Below are 22,351 nucleotides of genomic sequence, written 5' to 3' on the forward strand. Positions count from 1 at the left end.
TGTTGGATATAAAAAGATCAAACAACTTACAAAGGCTTAAGTTAAGCATTAAAAGAGACAATCGCATACCGAGGTTGCATTACTGGAGCGAGGTATACTACTGGAAGTTCCAAAAGAGTTGGTCGTGGATGGTTCTTGTTGCCTCAATATCGTTGACCTAATCTCTTCTAATTGCATAGCAAAATTCATTTGGTTTGTTCGAGTCTCCTTCCATAGCTTGGAGTTTTCTTCTGCCAAGTGATAGTTTTGATCCAAAATAGGCTCCATGCTCTTCATTGCTGTTTTTGTTGACCCACGGACCCATAGCCCGACATCGCCCCTGCTATCTTTGCCAACCACACAGATCCAAACACATTTCATTTTACCTACAATATAGCACAAACATTTAATGCACTAATTGACATCCTAATTTGCATACCCTTGTCACGGCATCGCCGGTGATTGTCATTGAGACCCTGAATTTGCGGACATGTCCTCATTAATCCTCTCCTATTCAACACAATGGGAGTGAAACCATAATACGATCTTACCAAGTAAAGTATTACACTAAAGCTCAAGACTGCAATCAAACCTTGATACAACTTAAATAACTTACTACCAACAATCCCTCCCACCGGAAAATGACACTTACCTCCCACTCAACCGTTCTCGTGCATGGAGCTTTCCTCTTGTGTATCCGGATATAAGATTCAGCCTAGCAACCATATGGATCGGCTTGTTTCGTTTCCTTAGCAATCTGTCGAATAATTTGGGTGGGTGTCCTCCCAACGCAAAGCGTGAGTCGCTTGTTTTGACCGGTTTATAGTGTTCCTTTCACTAGCAGCCTATATACAAAACAATATATAAGAGAATATACATATAAGATTCACAACTAATAAACTAATGATTAGATAACCTGGAATTTTTCAGTGTTGCAAATATCAACAAAAACCCGCCAATCTTCAAGATTGACACCTTCTGGAGCTGGTCCTTGTTTAACAATAGTAGGAGATTTGCCCTTAACTAAGTTTTTATACAAGGTGCTCTTATGACGCCTCCATGCCTCACCCAAGACTTTTTTAGTGTATGTCGTATTGATGCTAGGACGTCCCACAAACCCGAAGCTGGTTTCCAATGTTTCAAAGATGTCTACTAACGATGTTTCAAATAGCGGTTGGAAAAGTATCATAGCATATCCGAACATCATCGCATAAAGTACACCACATTCGGAGGAAAACCTACTTACCTCTGCTAAAGGGGTGACATGGTCGTTCAAGATGGTCCAATGTTAACCAAACTTTTTCTTCAGATTTGGTGTATCCGACATTCCTTTTGCCTTACCTCTAGTCTCCTTAGGAGCATTGGATGATTCGGAGTAGATGGAGTCCTATCTCGTAAGTACATAGTAAACTTGTCAATTAGTATACATTAAAGTTCAGATGCAATTCCTGTAATAACTAAAGAAAATATTAAGATCAAAGAAAAAATGAATTACAATCTAAGAACCAGTACAGTAATCTAATTCCACATGCATTCATATACGGTAACCAGTACAACACATAACTAGACAAAATTCAAAATTCTTACCATAATTAGTCTGCTCCATGTCGTCCTCTGAGTCACTTCCGGACAAGTTCAAGTTATTTTGAGATGGAGTTCCCATGAAGGCTGCTGTACATATTGTAACAAGTTCCAGAAACTCTTAATATTCAAAACATGCATTTTTCAAGTATCTAAAACATGATGTATCAAAACACAGATATTGCATAACATTTAATCTATCAAAACAAATCAGAAAACATGATATCCATTTATAATTGTGTAACCTGAAAAATCAAACCGCATTATTCAAAATTCAAACATAGATTAAAATTCAAATAAATGCATTTTTAGTTCAAGTGAACTAATTCATTTTTTGTCTTTTCTTCCTCCTAGTGTCTTCAACAACCACAAACATATCGTGCGGATCGTTAAAAATCAGATCATCCGTGGATGGTTCAAGGTTACTAGGCTCCAGCATAAGAAGGATCAACTTCAATTGGGTCATCGATAGAAGACATGTTTCATCTTGATCACAATACACCTTTCTTGGGACTTCCAAAACCACATGCCGGTCGGGATCCTTTTGGATCTTTAGAGTAGAAAACCCGAGAAGCTTTATCTCCGCAAGAATAAATGGTTCGCCACTCATATTATCCTAACTAATTTGATTTGACAAATTTACCAACTTAAGGTTCGCTTCCACATCTAGCTTCACACCATGTCTAAGTTTAACCCATTCACACTTGAACAAAACAGTCGGTACCCATCTCGATACTTTAATCTGAATGATATTCGTAAGAACACCATAATATTCTCGCAACATCTTCTACCTGGTTCTTATCCTTCAAGGCTAGCCCGAATGTAGTTGGACACTCGTGCAAACACCACTATTTTGGTTCCTCTTATTCTCCTCGATAGTCTTTTGTAATGAAGAGGAAACCATTGACACAATATTTTATATATGGCATGGCTCTCACCGGGTCCCGCCACTATATTTTTTGAAAGAATCTTCCTCCATGTCTTCAAACTCGGTTGTCTTCTCAACCAAGGAATGAACTCATCGTCCATGGACACCCTATATTGGCCTGCCTTCCTCCCTGCACACTGCCTACGGGCTTCCAAATCTGCAGTGTACTCCCTGAATAGGATATTACGTTTATAAATATATGTATTAGTTAAAGCAATAGTCTATTTAAGTATATAGAAGTTATCATTTCAACTTTTAAAATTTAGAAATACATACGTGTACCACCAATCATATCTTGGATGGCTTTTCAGTACCCAATTGCGTGCTTGCTCATATTCAACACCTACCAAATGATAAGTATGACCCAAACCAACTGGGCCAACTTCATCAGCCCCATCAAATTCACTATCAAACACATCTGATGGTATTACTTCTTCACCACTAGACTTTCGCTCAAGCTTCTGGAGAAGACTATTCCCTCCTTTGTAACCAAATTGCAATAGTTCATGGTTTCCTCTTTCAAGTATCGCTCCACGATACAACCTTCGGGCGTGCCTTGTTTGTAACATAATCCTTGTAGACCTTCATCATCCTTCACAAAATTAAGAATTTTATAACGTAATAACTTAACGTAAAACCAACCATGAAGCTAAGTAAACAATCTTATTAGTTAGAATTACCTCTCAAACAAATACATCCAACGATAGAATCTTGGTCCACACATACGCAGCCTCATACGCTAAGTGAATAGGTAGATGCATCATTATTACAAATACCGATGGAGGACAAATTTTTTCAAGCTCACATAAAGTCCCGACCATACCCCTCAAGTGCATGTAAAGTGTCAACATCAAGTCTCCTAGAACATAACGCATCGAAAAAATGTGCAAATACTCAAGATCACATGTCGGACTTCCTTCCTATCTCGATATGCATGTTGGATTAGCATTGGAAGCAAATGTTGCATCAAAATGTGATAATCATGAGACTTCATTCCACTCAAATCCTTCGCGACCCTTGGACAATATTCTTCCAGTTACCACTAAACCCAACGGGTACTTTGAGATCTCTTAAGCTCGCAAGGAACAACTTTTTTCTCCTCCTCCGCCGGGCCAAAACACCCTGTGCTTCATAACCTTCTTGCCATTTTGATCACTCAACCAATACTTCCTTTTAATCCCAAGAAGTTGCAAATCTTTGCATTGGCGCGTATCTTTTGTTTTTCCTTTTGTGTTCAACATCATAGCAATCGAGTTCACAAACATTTTTTTCAATGTGCATAACGCCCAAGTTATGACGGATAAGAAGCTCCCAATATGGAAGCCTAAATAATATTGACTGTTTGAAAAGCATGTCCCATCCCCGTTGTCCTCTTTTTTTTTTTCTACCGCCTTCCCTTTTTTTTTTCCTTTTTCCATTCCCCTTTCCTTCTCTTTGCCCTTACCCCATTGCATTTTCAGATTCTCGTGTCATTTGTTCAACTTGCGGTCCGGTCAATCTCAAAGGCTGTTCTCTAAGCTCTTGAGTCTTGTTAAAAGTGCTTGGTCTAGTGTCCATCCTACTAGCATCCGAGGAGGGCAAGAATCGCCTACTATCCATGTAAGCAAATTTCTCGCCATGTTGGAGTCTCAATGAAGAGGTATTTGGGCCACAAACGGACAAGCATATTTGCCATGGGTTCTACAACCGGATATATTACCTAACGCAGAAAGTCATGGATAGTCCATAACAAAACTGCACGCGATATTGAACATCTTGCCTATGTTTGCATCCTTCACATCACCCCGCATTATTCCACAAAGATTGTAATTCATTTAACTAGAGGTCAGAAATATATGTCGATATCCTTTCCTCGGCTGTCGTGGCCCTTCGATGAGTAAAGAGAGCATGGTAAATTTTGGTTTCATGCAAAGCCAAGGAGGAAGGTTATAGGCAACACACATTACAGACCAAGAGCTGTATAATGTGCCACAAGTTCCAAAAAGATTGAAACCATATGTGGCTAGTCCTAATCGAACATTACGAACTTCAGCTGAAAAGTCCTTATACTTCCGATCAATTAATTTCCAATTAGATGAGTCAACTGGATGCCCCATCTCTCCACCTTTCAATCGATTTTCCGAGTGCCAACACATCTCCTTTGCCACCCATGGTACACTATACAACCTCTTTAACCTATCCGTAATTGGAAAGTATCGAAGTATCTTTGCTGGAATCCTAATATGTTTCTTCCTTTGTTCGATATCAGCATATTTGTACCTCGACGCTCCACACATAGTACAAGTATCCCTCCAATCATCATCTCTCCAAAATAGCATGCAATCATTCGGGCAAGCATCAATTTTCTCATATTTTAGGCCTAACTCTTTTATTAATTTTTCTGCCCTATAAGTATTCTCCGGAGTCTTGTTGTCACGGGAAAAGCCACACGGTAATTCGAGGAGTCCCATAAAACTCTTGTCCGTCCACCCATGTGTAACCTTTAACCAAACAACTTGACGACAAATTTCAAACTGTAAAGTCCTCACAATCGATATAAGGGACTCAAAGCCTCACGAAAATTATCGGACTCAATTGTGTCGCTCTTCCTCAACTATAGGATCTTCCTCAACTATTCCTCGAGCACCATCCGTTGAACATTGTTCAATAACAAACCCAAGTTATCACCGTCAAGTTCTTCTACGGACAATCTCAATGCAACATTCTCCTCAAAAAGGGGAAGTCCCTCCCACCTCAAAATTAGTGGAATTTGACCTTCCACCCCTTTCAAAATGCCACACTTGGTGGTTGACTTGTTTCTCCATGCATTCTCCAAAATGTATACTTGCTTGTAGAAGCCTTTTTGGTAACAATGCAATGTGACCACCTCATGGGTTAGTGCTTCGACCCTATTTCTACATTATCACATGGACATGGGATCACATCCTTGTGGTGACAGCTTATCCCTTGCAAATTGGACAAATTGATTAACACCATGAATAAAACGATCGTCCTCTTTTGGTAGATCAATCCAACTTTTATCTATCACCCCAAACCCTCCATATCAGAAGTTCTTGCAATATGAATAAATAAAAATAGTTAGAACTGAAAATACAATGGCGGGTAAACCATACACATAATAGACCACCACATAAGTAAATAACTCTCCACTGGGGAGAGACTAAAATAGCACAAGTACTACATCCAACAATCAATTTAACCTAGTTGCACCCATAAATTCAAATAAATTGGAAGCACACAAAAAAATGGATCGATTGAGGCATGCATACGAAAAAACAAACTACATTCTCACTTAAAAAAATAAATTGAAACTAGATAAAGAACAGTAACAACAAAGATGATATCATATGCAACCAAGTAGGATGTTATCTAGAAGAAATATAATTATACCGCCACATTATTAGCAAAAGATTTTGAGTTAACCCAGTAGCAGTGTATTCAATATCTTAACTTGTATTCAATATAACACAAAGTTATACCTAAAAAACTCAAACGACCAACACAAACCCATTTTAACTTAGAATCAGGACTAACATATAACAATAACACAACCCCATTTGGTGATATAATCAAGACTAACATTATCTATAACCAAGAGAAGTAAAACAAAACAAATTTCAACTTTTCTAGAAAATACCCATTTCAAGTTAACACCAAACCAGAGATGGGAGAAAAACTCACCTTGATGTAAATGAAAAAAAACAATAATCCGGACCTGTTCACAACAAATATCATAAACCATGAGTGATATTATTTCATTTAAACTAAATTTTAACAAAACAAACCTTACAAACACTACATTTTCATCGAAATTGATAAACACTAAGGCTGTGTTTGGTTCAACGAATTTTGATTCTCAAAGAAAGAGAAAATCTAGAAACAAATTTGCCAGAATCCATTTTTGAGGAATGTGTTTTCTAGTTGTTTGGTTCACAATTTTAAAAACTGGTCAACTGGATCAAACCCCACCTAAAACCTGATAACTCTATACACGAGTGATTTTCTAGTTCCTCTCAATGACGATGAAATAACTTCAGCAAATCTCGGCCGACCGACAAAAGGAAAGCAACTTCTCTTGTTTTAAAAAAGATGTTGTTTTCCTCAATAGTGACCCTGAATGGAAAATGTTTTCTCTGTTTATCATTTTCCGTGGTCTACCAAACACCTAATAGAATTTAGAATCCAGAAAAACATTTTCTTTTCTCTCATTTTCCGTGGAACCAAACGCAAATTCTAACTCTTAGAAAACAAGAATTGTGAGAGAGGATGAGAGACATGAGGGGAAAGACGAAAGAGCAATTACCTAGTGATTAAAGATGAAGTTTTTTCAAAAAATTGTGAATTAGAGATGTTCGGGTGAGATTAACAAAATAAGAAGAAAAAAAAAAAGATAAAGGGTTACCCGAGAGAGGAGGGTGGCGTGGTCTGCGTCAACGCCGTGAGAGGAGATGGAAGAAAACCGAAAACAATGATTTGTTTTTGTATTCTCGAAAAAAAAAAAACCCTTCGATAAACGAAAGAGTATTTGTGGCGGTTTACATTCGAGACCGAATTTTTGGGCGGTTCATTATAGAAACGCACGCGGCCAAAACCAATTAAACTCAAACCGCACGTAACTTTGGCCACACCTGTCAAAAGTTTTAGCCACGGCTAAAGCCCGTGGTTATTATGCAACAGCTGATGACCGTGGCTAAACCTAATCTGTACCTGTGGCCAAAAGTCATTTTTCTTGTAGTGACGGTACTCTGATGGCTGTTATTGGCCATCACCTGATCTCCACGAACCTCATACACCCCCGTCGGGGTAGGAAATCGAACCACTTGATAGGTGGACGGAAACTGCTTTCATCTCATGAATCCACCTTCTTCCCAATATAGCATTGTACTGTGAGTCGGCATCTACCACTTTGAACTGAGAGAACACTGTAACCGGTCCCGTGGTCACTGGGAGTAAGAGCTCCCCCAGAGGCTCAATCATGCTCCCGTTGAACCCATACAAGTTTGTCGGCGAAGGTCTCAGCTGCTTCCTTTCTATCTTCATCTCTTCCATTGTCCCTCTAAACAGCAGATCCACGGCACTGCCACAGTCCACTAACACCCTTTTCACCATGTAATTTCCCATCGCCACCATGATCACCAAGGCATCTTCGTGCAGGGAATCAACTGCTTGGAGGTCTGCGTCTGTGAGCACTATGCTTCCCTTACCACTCGCGGACCATGGAGTTGCCCACGAATGCCCTGATGCCTCATGGACTTGTTGTATGCTTGCAGCTCGTCTGATTCTATCTCAGTGTGTGCTGTGGCTCAATACCTCTCCACTGAAAATTACGTTGATCGTTCCCAATATCCTTCCCTGAGTCGGTGCTTGTTCTGCTTTCTCCTCCTCCGCTATAAATTCCTTCAACAATCCTTTCCCTATCATCCTCTGAATTAACCACCTCAACGCGTAACAACCATCTGTCTCATGGTTATGTATCTGATGGTAAACGCAATACGGCTTGCCCTGCATCTCCACTGATTTGGTTCGTGACCCCTCATACCCATGCAAATTCTGAATCAGTGGTAATATCTCGCTCAGCGACTTGTTCAACGGCACTTGTTCTGCTTCGCGATAGGGTTTCCTCTCTCGGTTCTCCCTCCTATCCTCTTCTCTGCTCCTTTTTGGCCATGACGAATACCGCGTATCCGCCGCCCCCCCTGTCGATGATTCATAATTGCCGACGCCTCGCCTTCTATCTATCTACGACAAAGATCGCCTTCCCCGGTCTTTTCATCTCCTTTTGCATGGTGTCTTCATACCTTATATATTCCTCCACCCTCGAGTAAAGATCTTGTAATGTCGCAATTTCATTCTTGGCTACTGACTCATGTACCGTCGTCCCCGGCCATAAACCTCTCTCAAAAGCTATCACCGCAGTCTTTTCATCCAAATTCTCCACCTTCAAAGTTTCTATCTTTAACCTACACAAAAAATCCCTCACAGACTCCGCGGATCTTTGTCTTACATTGAACAAAGCCGCGATGTTCACTACTCGCTTCTTTTGGTGGATAAAGTGGTCTATGAAGGCCTGCTCTAATTCCTGAAAACTATTGATACTCTTAGACGATAGCCGGTAATACCAGTCTGATGCTCCCCCTTTTAAGCTCGCAGGGAACATCATGCATCTCAACCAATCATACTGCGGCTCTTGCCACAACGACATCTGCTGCCGGAAGTGGTGGATGTGGTCCGCCGGATCCCCCGTTCCATCATACCTCTCAAACCTTGGTTGGTTGAATCTCTTTGGCACTTCGGACTTCCAGATCGCGTCCGCCAACGGGTTGCGGTTTAACCCTGCCACCACCTGGCTCGCAGCTCCTCCCACGCCCTTGGCCTGTTCCATGTTAGCTTTCAGATAGCTGGCAATCATTTCTCTCACTTGCTCCTTCGTGAGTCCTGCACCGCCTGATCTGCCAGATCCGGCCTCCCTTCTTCCTCTCTCTCTACTTCCGACGCCTCCCTCTCAGATTTCTATGGTCTCCTTCTCTCTCCTTAACCCTTCATTTTTCTCTCTTAACCTTGCTATTTCCTCATGTTAACAACCTTGTTTCCTCTGAATCTGACACTAGTGTCTCTTCTCCCCTTCACTTTCCTCCTTCACTTCTTACTGACTCTACGTCCTCTGCTTTTTTCGGTCGGCCCATGCCTCTTTTCACCTTCGTCGCCATTTCTCTACTTCTCACTCTCTTCCCCACAGACGGCGCCAAATGTTATGACCTCTTTTCTCACTCTCGAGTCCTCCCTCCCTCTTTTTCCCCCTTTTCTCCTCTCCTCTACTATTCTATTTATACCCCCTCCCCCCTTCTTTGAGGCCCTCCATCTGTCCCTCTATCTTTCGGTCCATCGATTGCCGCGTGTAGGGTTTCCGTACGGTCCTAAGGTTTTTCTCATCACTCGTGGTACGCATGTGCCATGATAGTATGACTCTAGCTAGCCCCACTTTTGGTTCGAGGCCTTCCACTGTCATCTCTTGATTCACGGTGTTCATCCCCCTCCCACCCAGTTCATGTGGTCGTGGCCCTACTAGAATGCCTCCCATTCCACCGTATATCCTATTTTCGGATCCATCGGCAATCACAAATTGGGTCGCTACAGTAGCAGTAACATTGGTTGTATGGATTGAAGACAATAAAGGATGGGAATGGGGTTTTGGAATCTCAACTGTGACAATATTGCTGTCAATACCTATCTTCCTTGCTGGCTCTACTACTTACAATAATAAGATTCCCGCGCAGAAGTCCTCTAACAACCATAGCCAAGGTAAGCCTCATTCAAAGCTAGTACTACATCATGTAGTAAGAGTGTAAGACTACAATACCGCCTTGTTACTAACGTTTGAGATCGTCTGAACAAATCTTGCTCCTCTACTAAGCTCTTACCGAAACCATTACCATTTTGTGCATACCATGTTGCTTAAGTTGCATCCTTCTTCAAGTTCTAATGATGCCACACTTCATCGAACAGTGTTACCGGGCAAAGAAACTTCCACAACATGCTTAAGTAGGAGTCCAAGTAATGCAATTGCAAGCATGAACACACACCTGATGTACCCAACACAGGCCATGGAGGGGAAAGAAGAAGAAGAAGAAGAACGGAAGACGAAAGAAAATCTTCAAACTCACTCCCTTACCCAAGGTCTCAAGTTTTTCAAAAAAGGAGAAAAAAACAAGCCTATTTACCAGGTACTAGAATGCACTGTGGAGGATGTAGAAGAGGTTAAAGTATTGGTCAAAATTCTTCCCATCTTTGCTTGCACCATCATGTTTAACTGCTGTCTAGCCCAACTATCCACCTTCTCGTGGAACAAGCAAAGGACAATGGACACAAAGGTTGGATCCTTGAAGGTTCCACCTCGCCCCCCTTCCCTGTCTTCCCTATTCTATTCATCATAATCCTTACCGCTTCATGACCATCTCATCATCCCATTTGCTAGGAAAGCAACGAAAAACCGAGATGGGAATATCTCACTTGCAACGAATTGGTAATTGGGTTGGTACTATCTATCATTGCAATAGCAATCGCAGCTTTGGTTGAAGTCAAGCGAAAGAGGGTGGCTACTGCTCAGTCTACTTGACTCCAATGATCCATTACCAATCACATTCTTCCCGGTGGCTTTGGCAAGATTTTGTTTCTTGGTTCACCGACTTGTTCACCTTGGCCGCAAGAATCGTGTCTTTGCCATGGCATCGCCATGGACTTCATTGGCAATGGGTACTACCTCGTCCCAGTTCTTGTTTCGTAGTCGCTAAGATCACAGTGCCTCCAACTCTCCAAGAACACACCATGGCTATCTGGTAGCAACTTGAATCATTACCATCTTGAGCGGTTCTACTGGTTAATGTGTGTCTTAAGTGGATTAAATTTCTTACACTATCTCTTCTGGGCAAGATGGTACAGGCATAGGTCAACAACAAATAGTGAAATGACACTTCATGATTATGAAGAACTCAAATTGACTCCAATGGCAGCTTCCTCACCATCAGCTCTGATCACCTGTAAATAACATTTCTTCGTTACATGGTGTACTTAATTAATTCACAAGGCAGTTCACTTTGTATCCTTAACTTGCACCGAAGTAAATTTGTTTTGTGCAGCCCCTTAACAAATCACGCTGTCGAAAACTTGCTAAGCTGTGTTGGTCATGGAGTTTGTTCTCATCATTGACGTTTTTATAGTTAGAAGAAACAATCGAAGTCAAGGTAGGTACTGCGCAACACTGTAACTCTAAATGACCTCTATAGTAGGATCTATTCCCTACAATATTTTAGTCCAAAGGATAACTTAATAACCTCCATCAATATACTTACCACACCAACTTCTCAGTCTATAAGAAATTTCATAACCACAACTTCTGAGCTACATACAACCTTTCCAAGGTGATTAGGGCTGATGAATTTGTTACACTGGTAATTTGTGAAAGTATTACTGTTGGAAATAAGGCTGGATAAACGCCCACCAGGATAAGGATAAACCACCAAGATAAGGATAACCACCAGGTATTAGGATGAGTATAGGACTCTATCCTATCTGATATTAGATGAATATAAAACTCTATCCTATCCAATATTGAGGAGATGGGGGAGCTCTATAAATAGACCCCCCACCCCTCACATATTGATCATCCCAACAAAGAAAAGCTCTCTCTCCTTTAATGGTGGCCTCCAACATTTTCTAAAGAAGAAGCTAGTAATTTGTGGAGATTCCATAGGTGGTAACCTCCCTAGCCATTGTCGGTTCTTGGTTCGTGAACAAAGGTTGCTTCCCGTTCGTGGTTGGAACTTGACTCCAGCTAAGTTGAGAAGAAGAAGATCTTGAGTGTGCCAAGAACATCATCTTTTCCCGTAGATCAAAGCTTGGAACTTCAAATTGAAAGTCGCGACCAAGGTACGATCTTCTTACATTTTATACTGCTATTTTATGCATGTGATATAGTGTAATTATACATATCGTAGGAATCATGCATGAGATATCGGTAAAAACCCTACATTGGCATCGAGCCAGGTTTTCCATGGTTTGCATGCTTTTGTTTGTAGTTTTGATCTTGTGATCTACATTTTTTTTTTGGAAAACTGGTTTTTTCAAAATCTTTTAATTAATTTTTAAATAATTAGGTTGTTTAAAATTAATTAAAAATTGCTTAATTTTTTTTTTTTTTTTTGCAAAATAAATTATTTATGGGAAATAATTTGGCTATTTTAGTGGATATTTTTTCTAGGAAAAAAATTTTCCTTTAAATTTTTTATTTTTCCACGATTAAAAATTGACATTAGGATGTTTATTTTTACCATGTAATTATTTAAATCTGAATTTTTACTATTGCATGTAAATAAAATTGTATGTTTTCTATCAACAGTCATATGAAAACTAAGGCACAATGCCTAAGTCGCATAGACCCGAGACTTGTAGGAAAATTGAACCGGATCTTGGGAGACGGCTTCCAAGAAACGCATGACCGCAGCTAACATAGAGAGAGTTTTGCAAACAGATCGTCTTGAAATCGATAAGATAAAGACAGAGCCACCATCACCGAGAATATACACCAAAGAGCCCCAAATCCCTATTCAGATAGGAATGAGGCTCGACCACTTAAATCTCTCTCCTACATCGATTATGGGGCGATCTTTGAGGAACCAAATCCATATGATGTGTCATCGTGGTTTATTTTCGCTAGTAATTTTCAAATAGCCGATAGTGATCGTGGAGGATGAGGATGACTCCCCAGGCACCCGTGACGTTTCTATGTTCATAGTTGACCGCTCTTTTAGTTCCACATTTTTTTTGAAAGATAGAAAACTCCTTTGTGTAGAAACAATTTTATTAAATGGAAATTTAAGTAGTAGATTTTTTGCATATTCTATGTTATTGATAGTCAAATGCATTGATTTTATTTAATGGCTAGAATCATGCTAGTAGATTATCATGATCATCTCATATGTGAAAATGTGGATTACTTCGATTTATTTTAAGAGATGATTCTTATTCGTAGTATCTTATTTTTGGAATTCAAACTTGATAGAATGGCACCCGATGGAAAATCCCGTTTATGATGCTACCTGAAAAAGACTTGTTAAACGATAAGAATTACGAACTTTGGTCTAGGAAAGTTAGGCTAATTCGCGCGATAAGAAGGTCATTGACGTAATAACCGAGAAGAGCGTAACCCGCCACCGGCTGAATAACACACAAGTCGCTTATATCTTTGCCGCACTTAGGAAGTACAATGAGTATACAAGCAGAGACAATGTTGCCCGAATTGCCATAGTTGGCACCATGAGGAATGACTTCATGATGTGGTATGATGGCCTTGGATCGGCTAAAGAGCTATGGGAAGCAGTAAAGGCGGACCTTCGAGTAACGACGCTTGCCGTGAGAGGCTACAAATGAGCTTTGACAAATTTATCAAGCTGCCACATACCTCTATAACACAACATTGCACGGTGATAAGGAACATGGTTGCTGAGTTAGCCCAAGCAGGACAGGTCATGTCAAATGAATAGCAAATTCAAGCTGTCATTAGGTCTTTACCTAAAACTTGGGAACAATTTTGTCTTATCTTAACGCATAACGACAGTATCACAAACTTTGCACAGGTGCAGAGGAAATGTGAGCTTGAGGAACAAAGGCTTCTCAATGAAAAGCCTGTTGTTCAAACTTAAGCAAATGTTGTCAACTCCAAAAAGAGGAAGGCTCCTTGGAACAAGAAAAGTGGAAAAGGGAAAGGCAACGAAAAGGCCAAGCCTGACCCACAACAAAAGAAACCTAAGAAGTCGATAGACATGACTAGTGTTGAATGCTTCCGTTGTTATCAGATGAGACACTATGCTAGGGCATGTCCTTCTCCTGAGGTAAGTTTTACTTTAAGTACTGTCAATGTGATAAGTATTGTCATGTTTGTCGATTCATCACAATATTGATTGTAGATTCAAAGCCAAATGACATGCACCACATAAGCCGGGATAGGTCCCTCGCTTGAAGATTTCCTGAAACTTCCACAAGGAACTTCGGAGAGTTCACATGGGAAACCAAAGTGTAGTCGATGTTTTCGCGCATTATGCACTTGTAGGTTGGATTTTGCGAGTGGGAGATCCATCCTTATTGAAGAAGTACTCTTTGTACCCTCAATTAGGAGAAATCTTTTATCAGTTTTGAAATTACTTCAAGAATCCTATGTGTTTAATTTTTCCCATAACTCGCTTGAGATATCTTTAAATAACAGTTTGATAAGTCATGCTTATTTAATGAATTCTTTTATGACATTACACTTAGCACAAACTGAAGTTTTTATGTCTAAAATGGTTGGTTACCAATTTTATGTCTAAAATGGTTGGTTACCAATTGTGGCATGCTAGACTAGGACATATTGGACATAGTAGGATAGACCGCTTAGCAAGGGAGGGTTGTTAGGTAACTTAACCTCTGTTAAAATGGAAACCCAATGGAAAGTTGTCTTGCTGGAAAATCCACCAAGAAACCTTTTGGGAAAGCCCAAAGGGCAACTTATCATTTACAACTTATTCACTCTGACATCTGTGGACCAATGAATGTAACAGCAAGGCATAGGGCTTTGTATTTCATTACCTTCACAGATGACTATACACGTTATAGGACCGTGTACTTGATGTCTCACAAATCAGATGCCTTTGACTGTTTTAAAAAGTGCAAAAACCTTGTTAAGAATCAACTCGATAGGACAATAAAGGCCTTAAGAACTGACCGCGGATGTGAATATCTTTCTGATGAGTTAAAAGAACTCTGTGAAAATAAGGGTATAGCTAGACGGCTAACTATTCCTTATACCCCTCAGCAGAATGGTGTCTCTGAGAGAAGGAATAGAATCCTGCTGGAAATTGTTAGATCTATGATGGCTCAGGCTAACTTGCCCATCTCATTTTGGGGTGATGCATTGTTAACCGTACACATACTTAAACCTAGTTCCTTCAAAATCTGTTGACAAAACACCCTATGAACTATGGACCGTAAACAACCCGCTTTGAACTACCTTAGACCATAGGGGTGTGCGACCTTTGTCACTTCTCAAAATCGAGAATTTGGGAAGTTGAAAGCTCCCCGAAAGAAGTGTGTTTTTATAAGATACTGATGAGACTTGTAAGGGGTATGTCTTCCTAGGGAGGATACTCAAGGGCATGTCACGTAAATAGAAGCACGTAACGCCGATTCTTAGAGGATCAATACCCAACGAGGGGGTGAGGTTGATAAGATATACAACTTTACTGAGTTGACAACCTTATAACCTGGCGATGAACAAAGCGAAGATGAAACTTTCATCAACCCCGATTCCAATTGACAATGACATTGGTCAACCGATTGATCAATCCCAACCTCGTAAGAGTGTTAGAGGCCATATCCCCAAACGCCGGTTTGAGATTGAAGGGGAGATAAATATGACCATGCACTTGCGAAAATATCCCATGAACCTAAAACGCTCAAGGAGGCTATTTAAGGGTCAAATACAAGTAAAGTGGATGGAAGCTATGAAGGAAGAATTGAGTCGATGAAGAAAAACAAAGTATGGGACTTAGTTGATCTACCTCCAAATAGGAGATCTATTAGGAACAAAGGGTTCTCAAGATCAAGAAAAAATGCGGAAGGAACATAGACAAATTCAAAGTCGCTTGTTGCAAAAAGGTTACACCCAAAAAGAAGGAATAGAATATGAGGACACCTTCTCACCAAGATGAGTGAGATTTTCCTCCATACGCCTCCTCTTGTCAATGGTTACCCACTTAGATTTAGAGCTTTACCGGATGGATGTCAAAACCGCTTTTCTCGATGGAGAATTGCAAGAGGAAATCTATATGGATCAACCCAATCGTTTTTCAATCAAAATTCGGGAACACAAAGTGTAAAACCCCATGCATCCATATATGATTTAAAAAGGTGCCTCTGCACGATGAATCGAGATTCCATGAAGCTATGCTTCAAGACAAATTCGAAATGGTAAATGAGGACCATTAGACATCTAAAAATGGTTTTGCTCTATCTCTATATGTGGATGACATTTTGTTAGCAGGTAACAATAAGGCATTGATAAATTCCACTAAGGAGTGGTTGTCATTAAACTTCGAAATGAAGGACATGGGTGAAGCTAGTTATGTATTAGGAGTTAAAATAACTCGGGATCGGCCCAAACACTTGTTATCTTTGTCTCAGGAGACATATCAAGAAGATTTTGGAAAGATTCAACATGACTGATTGCAAGCAAGTGGATCTCCCAGTAAGTCTAGGAGAGTCTTTGAGTTCTAAAATGTCTCCCAAAGAATCCTAACAAACTCGGGCTATGAAAAATGTACCATACTCAAGCGCAAATGGAAGCCTTTATGTATGCAATGTCAGGTACAAGGCCGGACATCCGCTATGATTTGGGTTAGTATCAAGGTTCCAAACAAATCCACGCATTAATCGGAAGCGGTCAGTCCAAGAAGATAATGAGGTATCTTAAAGGCACCGTGGACTACTCACTTATCTACCAAGGGAAAGATCTAAAGTCGATTGGGTACTTCGATGCCGACCGGGTCGGAGACCTTGATGAGAGGAAGTCAACTTCAAGATAAACCTACATAATGAATGGAGGTGCTATATCCCCGGAGCAGATAAGAAGCAAACTTCCATAAGACTTTCAACTATGGAAGTTGAGTATATCAGATCTTTGCTTTCTGCCACACACGGAGAGGCGTGGTGGCTCGACGATTCATCAAACACTTGTCAATGTTCTCAAGAGTCACAACCGGTTCACATCCGGATCGACAAAGATGGTCGCTTCTTGCATATGCTAAAGATCCAAAGTACCATGGAAGAACCAAGTATATAGAGTTAAAGTACCACTACGCACGACAAATGATATCAAGAAGAAAGTGGTTCTACAACATATATCCACCGATCGATCGATGGTTCATGGATCCATCGACCAAACCTATTCCAAAGGAACTCTTCCTTGCACATGTAAAAATGCTTGGGTTAAAGAGGATGTGATTATGCTAAGAACACTTTGATAGTTTAATGAATAAACGTGAATTCTTTCCAGATCGATTGCATTCTCATTATAATCGCTTTATCATCTCATATGTATGTCGTGGTAGGGTTGACCGGTTCACTCACATGAACAGTCACTTCCATTTTAAACAGTGGGAGTTTAGCTTGATAAGTCACTAAACCTTATGGGAAGGGTGGACCTAGTGCCAAGTCATGCCCCTTCTTATAATTGGATAAAAAGAAACAGTCTTCATAGAGAAGATTCTATCTAAACCTACAAACGGTTGTTGCCAAGTGGGAGAAAAGTATCATTGGAATTGTCATTAGGAATGACAACACTTGCATGGTATGAGTGGACATACAGATATCTATTGTTGAGTAAACAAATTAGATACTCTTGCCATGACATGTTTTCACACAACATGTGTATAGTTGACCACCTCATGTGTATAGTTGACCACCTGAGAGCAAGAAAATAAATATCCCTAAAAATTCTTGCTATGTGAGCTCTATTGATATGTTTTTTGTTTAAGACATATCGAATGGTACCCTCCTTTTAACTTTTGACCTTGTCAAGAAAATAAGAGGACTACTCGTAACTTTGGTTTGCTCCCCACAAGCTCTTACTAAAAGGCGCCGATTGATGCATACCGGGAAGTTGGTAGAACTCGGCGACACAATGACTTTATCGGCAAAAGGTAAAAGAACTGAAGGTTTATCACACAATCACCGGATTCTACCCGGCCAAGACAATTGATGATAATTGTGAATCATGTGATAATGCTTTTGATTTTATGGTGTGGACTCATAAGGATGAGTGTTATTTGTCAAAGTGATGAAACAAACAGATCTTGGGGTATACACACTCTCCGGATATTAGGTTTCCGAATTCGCCTTCTTTAAGATCACTTTCATTATAGATCACCGCGTATGCGTGCTTTTCATCATTGCGACTTGCTACTTCACGGATATCATGATACGTGTGCTTTGGTCACACCTAACTATTTGCCGCGGTGAAACACAAAAATGGTCGAAAGATTCTACTTAAATGCTTCTCTTAGAAACCTTCTTCGCCGTTGTGGGCGAGTGGCAAGATAAGGATAACTACCAGGTATTAGGATGAGTGTAGGACTCTATCCTATCTGATATTAGATAAGTATAAGACTCTATCCTATCCAATATTGAGGAGGTGGGAGAGCTCTATAAATAGACCCCCAACCCCTCACATATTGATCATCCCAACAAAAAAAAACTCTCTCTCCTTTAATGGTGGCCTCCAACATTTTCTAAAGAAGAAGCTAGTAATTTGTGGAGATTTCATAGGTGGTAACCTCCCTAGCCATTGTCGGTTATTGGTTCGTGAACAAAGGTTGCTTCCCGTTCGTGGTTGGAACTTGACTCCAGCTAAGTTGAGAAGAAGAAGATCTTGAGTGTGCCAAGAACATCATCTTCTCCTGTAGATCAAAGCTTGAAACTTCAAATTGAAAGTCGCGGACCAAGGTACGATATTCTCGTTTCCGCTTTCACGATCTTACTCATTTCAATTTGCTTATTTTTTTATGCATGTGATATAGTATAATTATACATATCATAGGAATCATGCATGAGATATCGATAAAAACCCTACAATTACTAGTACGGACAGATTGGTGCCTTATTAATTAAAAGATCACCCCAATACATTAAATAGGCCCTGTAGTGTATCATAATAGTGTAGTTCTTGTGATATGGTGTTGCTGTATAACGTATGGATGTCCTAATCCAGTGAGCGGAGCGAATTGTTTTGGGCCAAGGGGAGTGGGGGAGTGGGGGTTTAAAATGTCACTTGACCTACTGTTCGTCTGACTATCTCTATTTTCTCTCACCAAGCTAACCATTTCCCCTCCAAAGTTTGTCCAATCTCTCTCTCTCTCAGCTACAATAATCTCTCTCTCTCTCAGCTACAATAAGCGACCAACTAGAACCTTATGGCGCACATGGTGGAATAGAACCCCCGGTGCAAAACATCTAATATCTTAACTGTCACTAGTGGAACTATGATGACTACTGTACTTAGCTTTGAAGGTCTAAAGATAATCTTCCAACAGCAAACAAACGCCTGCGACAATGGTTGCCAAACTTTTATGCCAGAAATCAAAGCGTTGCATAAAGGTTGTCATTCCATAATCCACACCAGCTTCTCTTCGGGGAGTAAAATAAGATTGTAGAACGATTTCAGAGAAACATTAAGAATCAAATAGATGTAGCTAAAGAGACTAACAGGAAATCGAGCAGTGATACCACTAAGAAACTGCCGTTTGGACATTCTTTTATACATCCGTGAGTGCTCTACTACTTCCAATATATAAAGAAGAAGAAAAACACAGCCAAAACAAAATTTGAAAAACCCAATGTACCATACCTGACTCAAACATTGTTCACATTTCCTCCCTTTCAAGTTTGAATCTGAGTAGCATGTAACAGCACCTCCCAGACATTTGGTAATCTACTTCCCATTGCTCAAAAGTACTTCCTGTGGACCATTAGAACCTATCAAGTTACTCATATATCTATAGGACATGACTTGCAGGCAATCTCAAGTTATGCTCTCACTCTATCACCAACTGTAGGTTACATAAACATATTAATATGTATAATCAGCACAACGTACGTTTGGTATCTAAGTTAGACTTTGAAGCATGTTTGACTATATGTCTATACCTACAATTTCCCCAGCCCCTCTCCTCCTCTGTACCCCGGTCTTCCCTACCTTCTTTACAATATGACAATGGACCAAATGGTTGTTACTGACATGCTTTCGCAGAGTTACGTGATCACGGGGAAAACGTAAGCAATCTAGATACTTCATGTCCACTGATGGTCCTATATCTCAAATTTTAATAAAAAAAAGTCTACGCTCCTTATTAAGGGGCCTGTTTACCATACTAAATGTAGGCTCTATTCTGAGATTGAACGTCAGATGGTTTCTCTTCCGCCACCTCTTCGTTATCTGCTATGTTTAAATTAATATCTCAACCTTGATAGACCAATTTTTGCGTAATCTCATCTTCCAACAACCATCTCATCATGACTGTGTTATGAGTATCTTTGTATCCAGTTCTCACTCTCATAGACCAAGATGACCATTTTCTTTCATTTAAAGATAGAGCTAGTATTTGGTAAGTTACCACCAAATGTGCAAAAATCTGACTCACATTTAAATTTCTCTTCACAGTCGACTGTGTCTACATGGTAAGTATTTCCCTCAGTTTCCCCAAAATCGGAACACAACCAAGTATGATGCATCACCTTCAAAATGCAGACCCATATGTATCCATGTAATCTGAACTTGTTAAAATTATGCCGAATTCAGTATTTATTCAAGATGAAAGAAAACGTCCATAACAACCCAAAATTGTGTAGTCATAAAAACATTTAATAAGGGTCATTTTTCTTATGGATCACTTTAATTGTGATATATATAAAAGAGAGTTTCGCCACAAAAGATTTCATATTGTTTTCAGAATGCACATTAATTCTTATTTTGATTCCCATAAGCCATAACAGTAACAGAAGTTTCAACAGAAAGAAATTGAAGCTGTTTCAACATCCTATTGTAACAATTTTAATATACAAATAATTGAGTTCACAAGATGTGTATAATTATATATATAACCTAAGGACAATTTTTAAATTTCCACAAGAGACTATAAGAAAATAAAGAGATGCAGAAAACATATCTGGACTCATTTAGAAACAAATAAGTGTGTTAAATCTCTGACTAACTTCTTTTATTCAGCAACTTCTTATCCTCTTGGCAGTGCTCTGAACTCCATCTGGTGACCGTTTGTTCCTCCACAGTATAGTGCTTTAAACCCAAAGTGGAGACTGTGTCACAACCATTTTTCTCAATATGAAGAACTAACAATGTCTTGGCAACACCACCTTCAAGGCGAACTGTGGCATGAAGGTCAGGCCATGCCAGCAAGCGAGCATTTCTACTATTATTATCTTCTGATACAACGGCAGCATATTCAGAATGAACAAGAGAAGGATGATGACTGTAGGCCACAAAGTCCACACCATACTGAATTCCTGATTTCACAACCCAATTTTTCTTTCGCTCGCAGATGAGAATAGGCCTTGTAAGAAATTGGAAATAGGTTTCTCTTTGACTTCATCAACTCCCATACTTCCTCATTATTTTGGAAGCAGTACTTCTTCCTAGCAATCTCAAGACATTTTAAAGAATGACACATATAAAAAGCTTCCTCCAAACTCAACTCATACCACTGATTATCTTCATTGGTTGTGACAATGGGATGACCAAAACAAGCTCTATTAAGTAGATCAGCTTGTTCAATCCCCACTTGAAGAAGTACAGCAAAGTCTGCAAGCAATCCACACGCTTTTGACTGAGATAGAGAAGATTGAAGCTGCGCAACAATATTTGACATAGGATTTGCAGGAGCAATAGCTTTCAAACCACCCTTCCCCTTCCATCTTGTGCTTAAATCCACCATCGTTGGAGACGGGGAAGTAAGAGTCAGACTCTGAGGCACCGAGAACTTGTCAAAATGATAATGAGGAGACCTTTGAACATGTTCCTCGAGACATTGCTCTGGATTCCATCTTGTAAGTATTTGTTCTTCAACAGTGTAATGCTCGAAACATGCAGATGAGACCCTATCGTGAACATTATTAATGTGAAGAAGCAACAATGTTTTGGCAACACCATCTTCAAGTCGTAATGTAGCATGAAGAGAAGGCCAAGTCATCAAGCGTGTTATATCCTCATCCCCAGTACGATCACTGCATATTCAGAGTGAACCAGAGAAGGGTGATGACGGTAGGCCACAAAATCCACGCCATATTTAATATCAGATTTGACAACCCAACTCTTCGCTGCATATTCAGAGTGAACCAGAGAAGGGTTATGACGGTAGGCCACAAAATCCACGCCATATTTAATATCAGATTTGACAACCCAACTTTTCGCTCGAAGATTAGAATAGGCCTTGTAGAAAATGGGAAATAGTTTTCTCCTTGAAGTCATAAACTCCCATAGTTGATCATTTTACGAGGTCTTTTGAGTTAATATCCTGCAACCCACATACGATCACAGCTTCCTTTTCAAGCTCTATGTTATTTTGTCATACAGAGGTATTCAACATCCACTATCTTCAGAATTCTAAATAGACAAAAGAATCTTAACATTGCAACTTTACTTCAATTCATGCATGGCAAGAAACAGGCACTGCTACTCCTGGGGAATGCATTGCATGGTTTTGGTTCCAATATGCAAGCATTAAGTTACACACTGGTCAAATAGATAAACAATAATGCAGGTGCGGT

At 39.9% G+C, this 22,351-nt stretch overlaps 1 protein-coding gene and 1 pseudogene across 2 annotated transcripts in view; one reads left to right on the plus strand and one right to left on the minus strand.

The window, feature by feature from the left end:
- The window catches only part of LOC147497841 (protein NRT1/ PTR FAMILY 4.6-like), a 79,504-nt pseudogene extending 67,607 nt beyond the window's left edge, over window positions 1-11,897 (plus strand). Inside the window, exons 5-6 of the transcript XR_015195269.1 lie at window positions 9,623-9,787; window positions 9,992-11,897. The product of XR_015195269.1 is annotated as a protein NRT1/ PTR FAMILY 4.6-like (transcript). The remainder of the gene's footprint in view (window positions 1-9,622; window positions 9,788-9,991) is intronic.
- On the minus strand, window positions 1,569-21,909 carry LOC147497844 (tRNA-splicing endonuclease subunit Sen2-1-like). Its single transcript, XM_086560150.1, is given in 4 exon segments — window positions 1,569-1,650; window positions 19,419-19,529; window positions 20,783-21,119; window positions 21,121-21,909. Coding segments are annotated over 3 exon segments (1,086 nt in total). The 5' UTR covers window positions 21,775-21,909; the 3' UTR covers window positions 1,569-1,650; window positions 19,419-19,434.
- Window positions 21,910-22,351: the final 442 nt, after the last annotated feature.

The sequence above is a fragment of the Coptis chinensis genome, chromosome 5, assembly GCF_015680905.1.
Source record: "Coptis chinensis isolate HL-2020 chromosome 5, ASM1568090v1, whole genome shotgun sequence".
NCBI lineage: Eukaryota > Viridiplantae > Streptophyta > Magnoliopsida > Ranunculales > Ranunculaceae > Coptis > Coptis chinensis.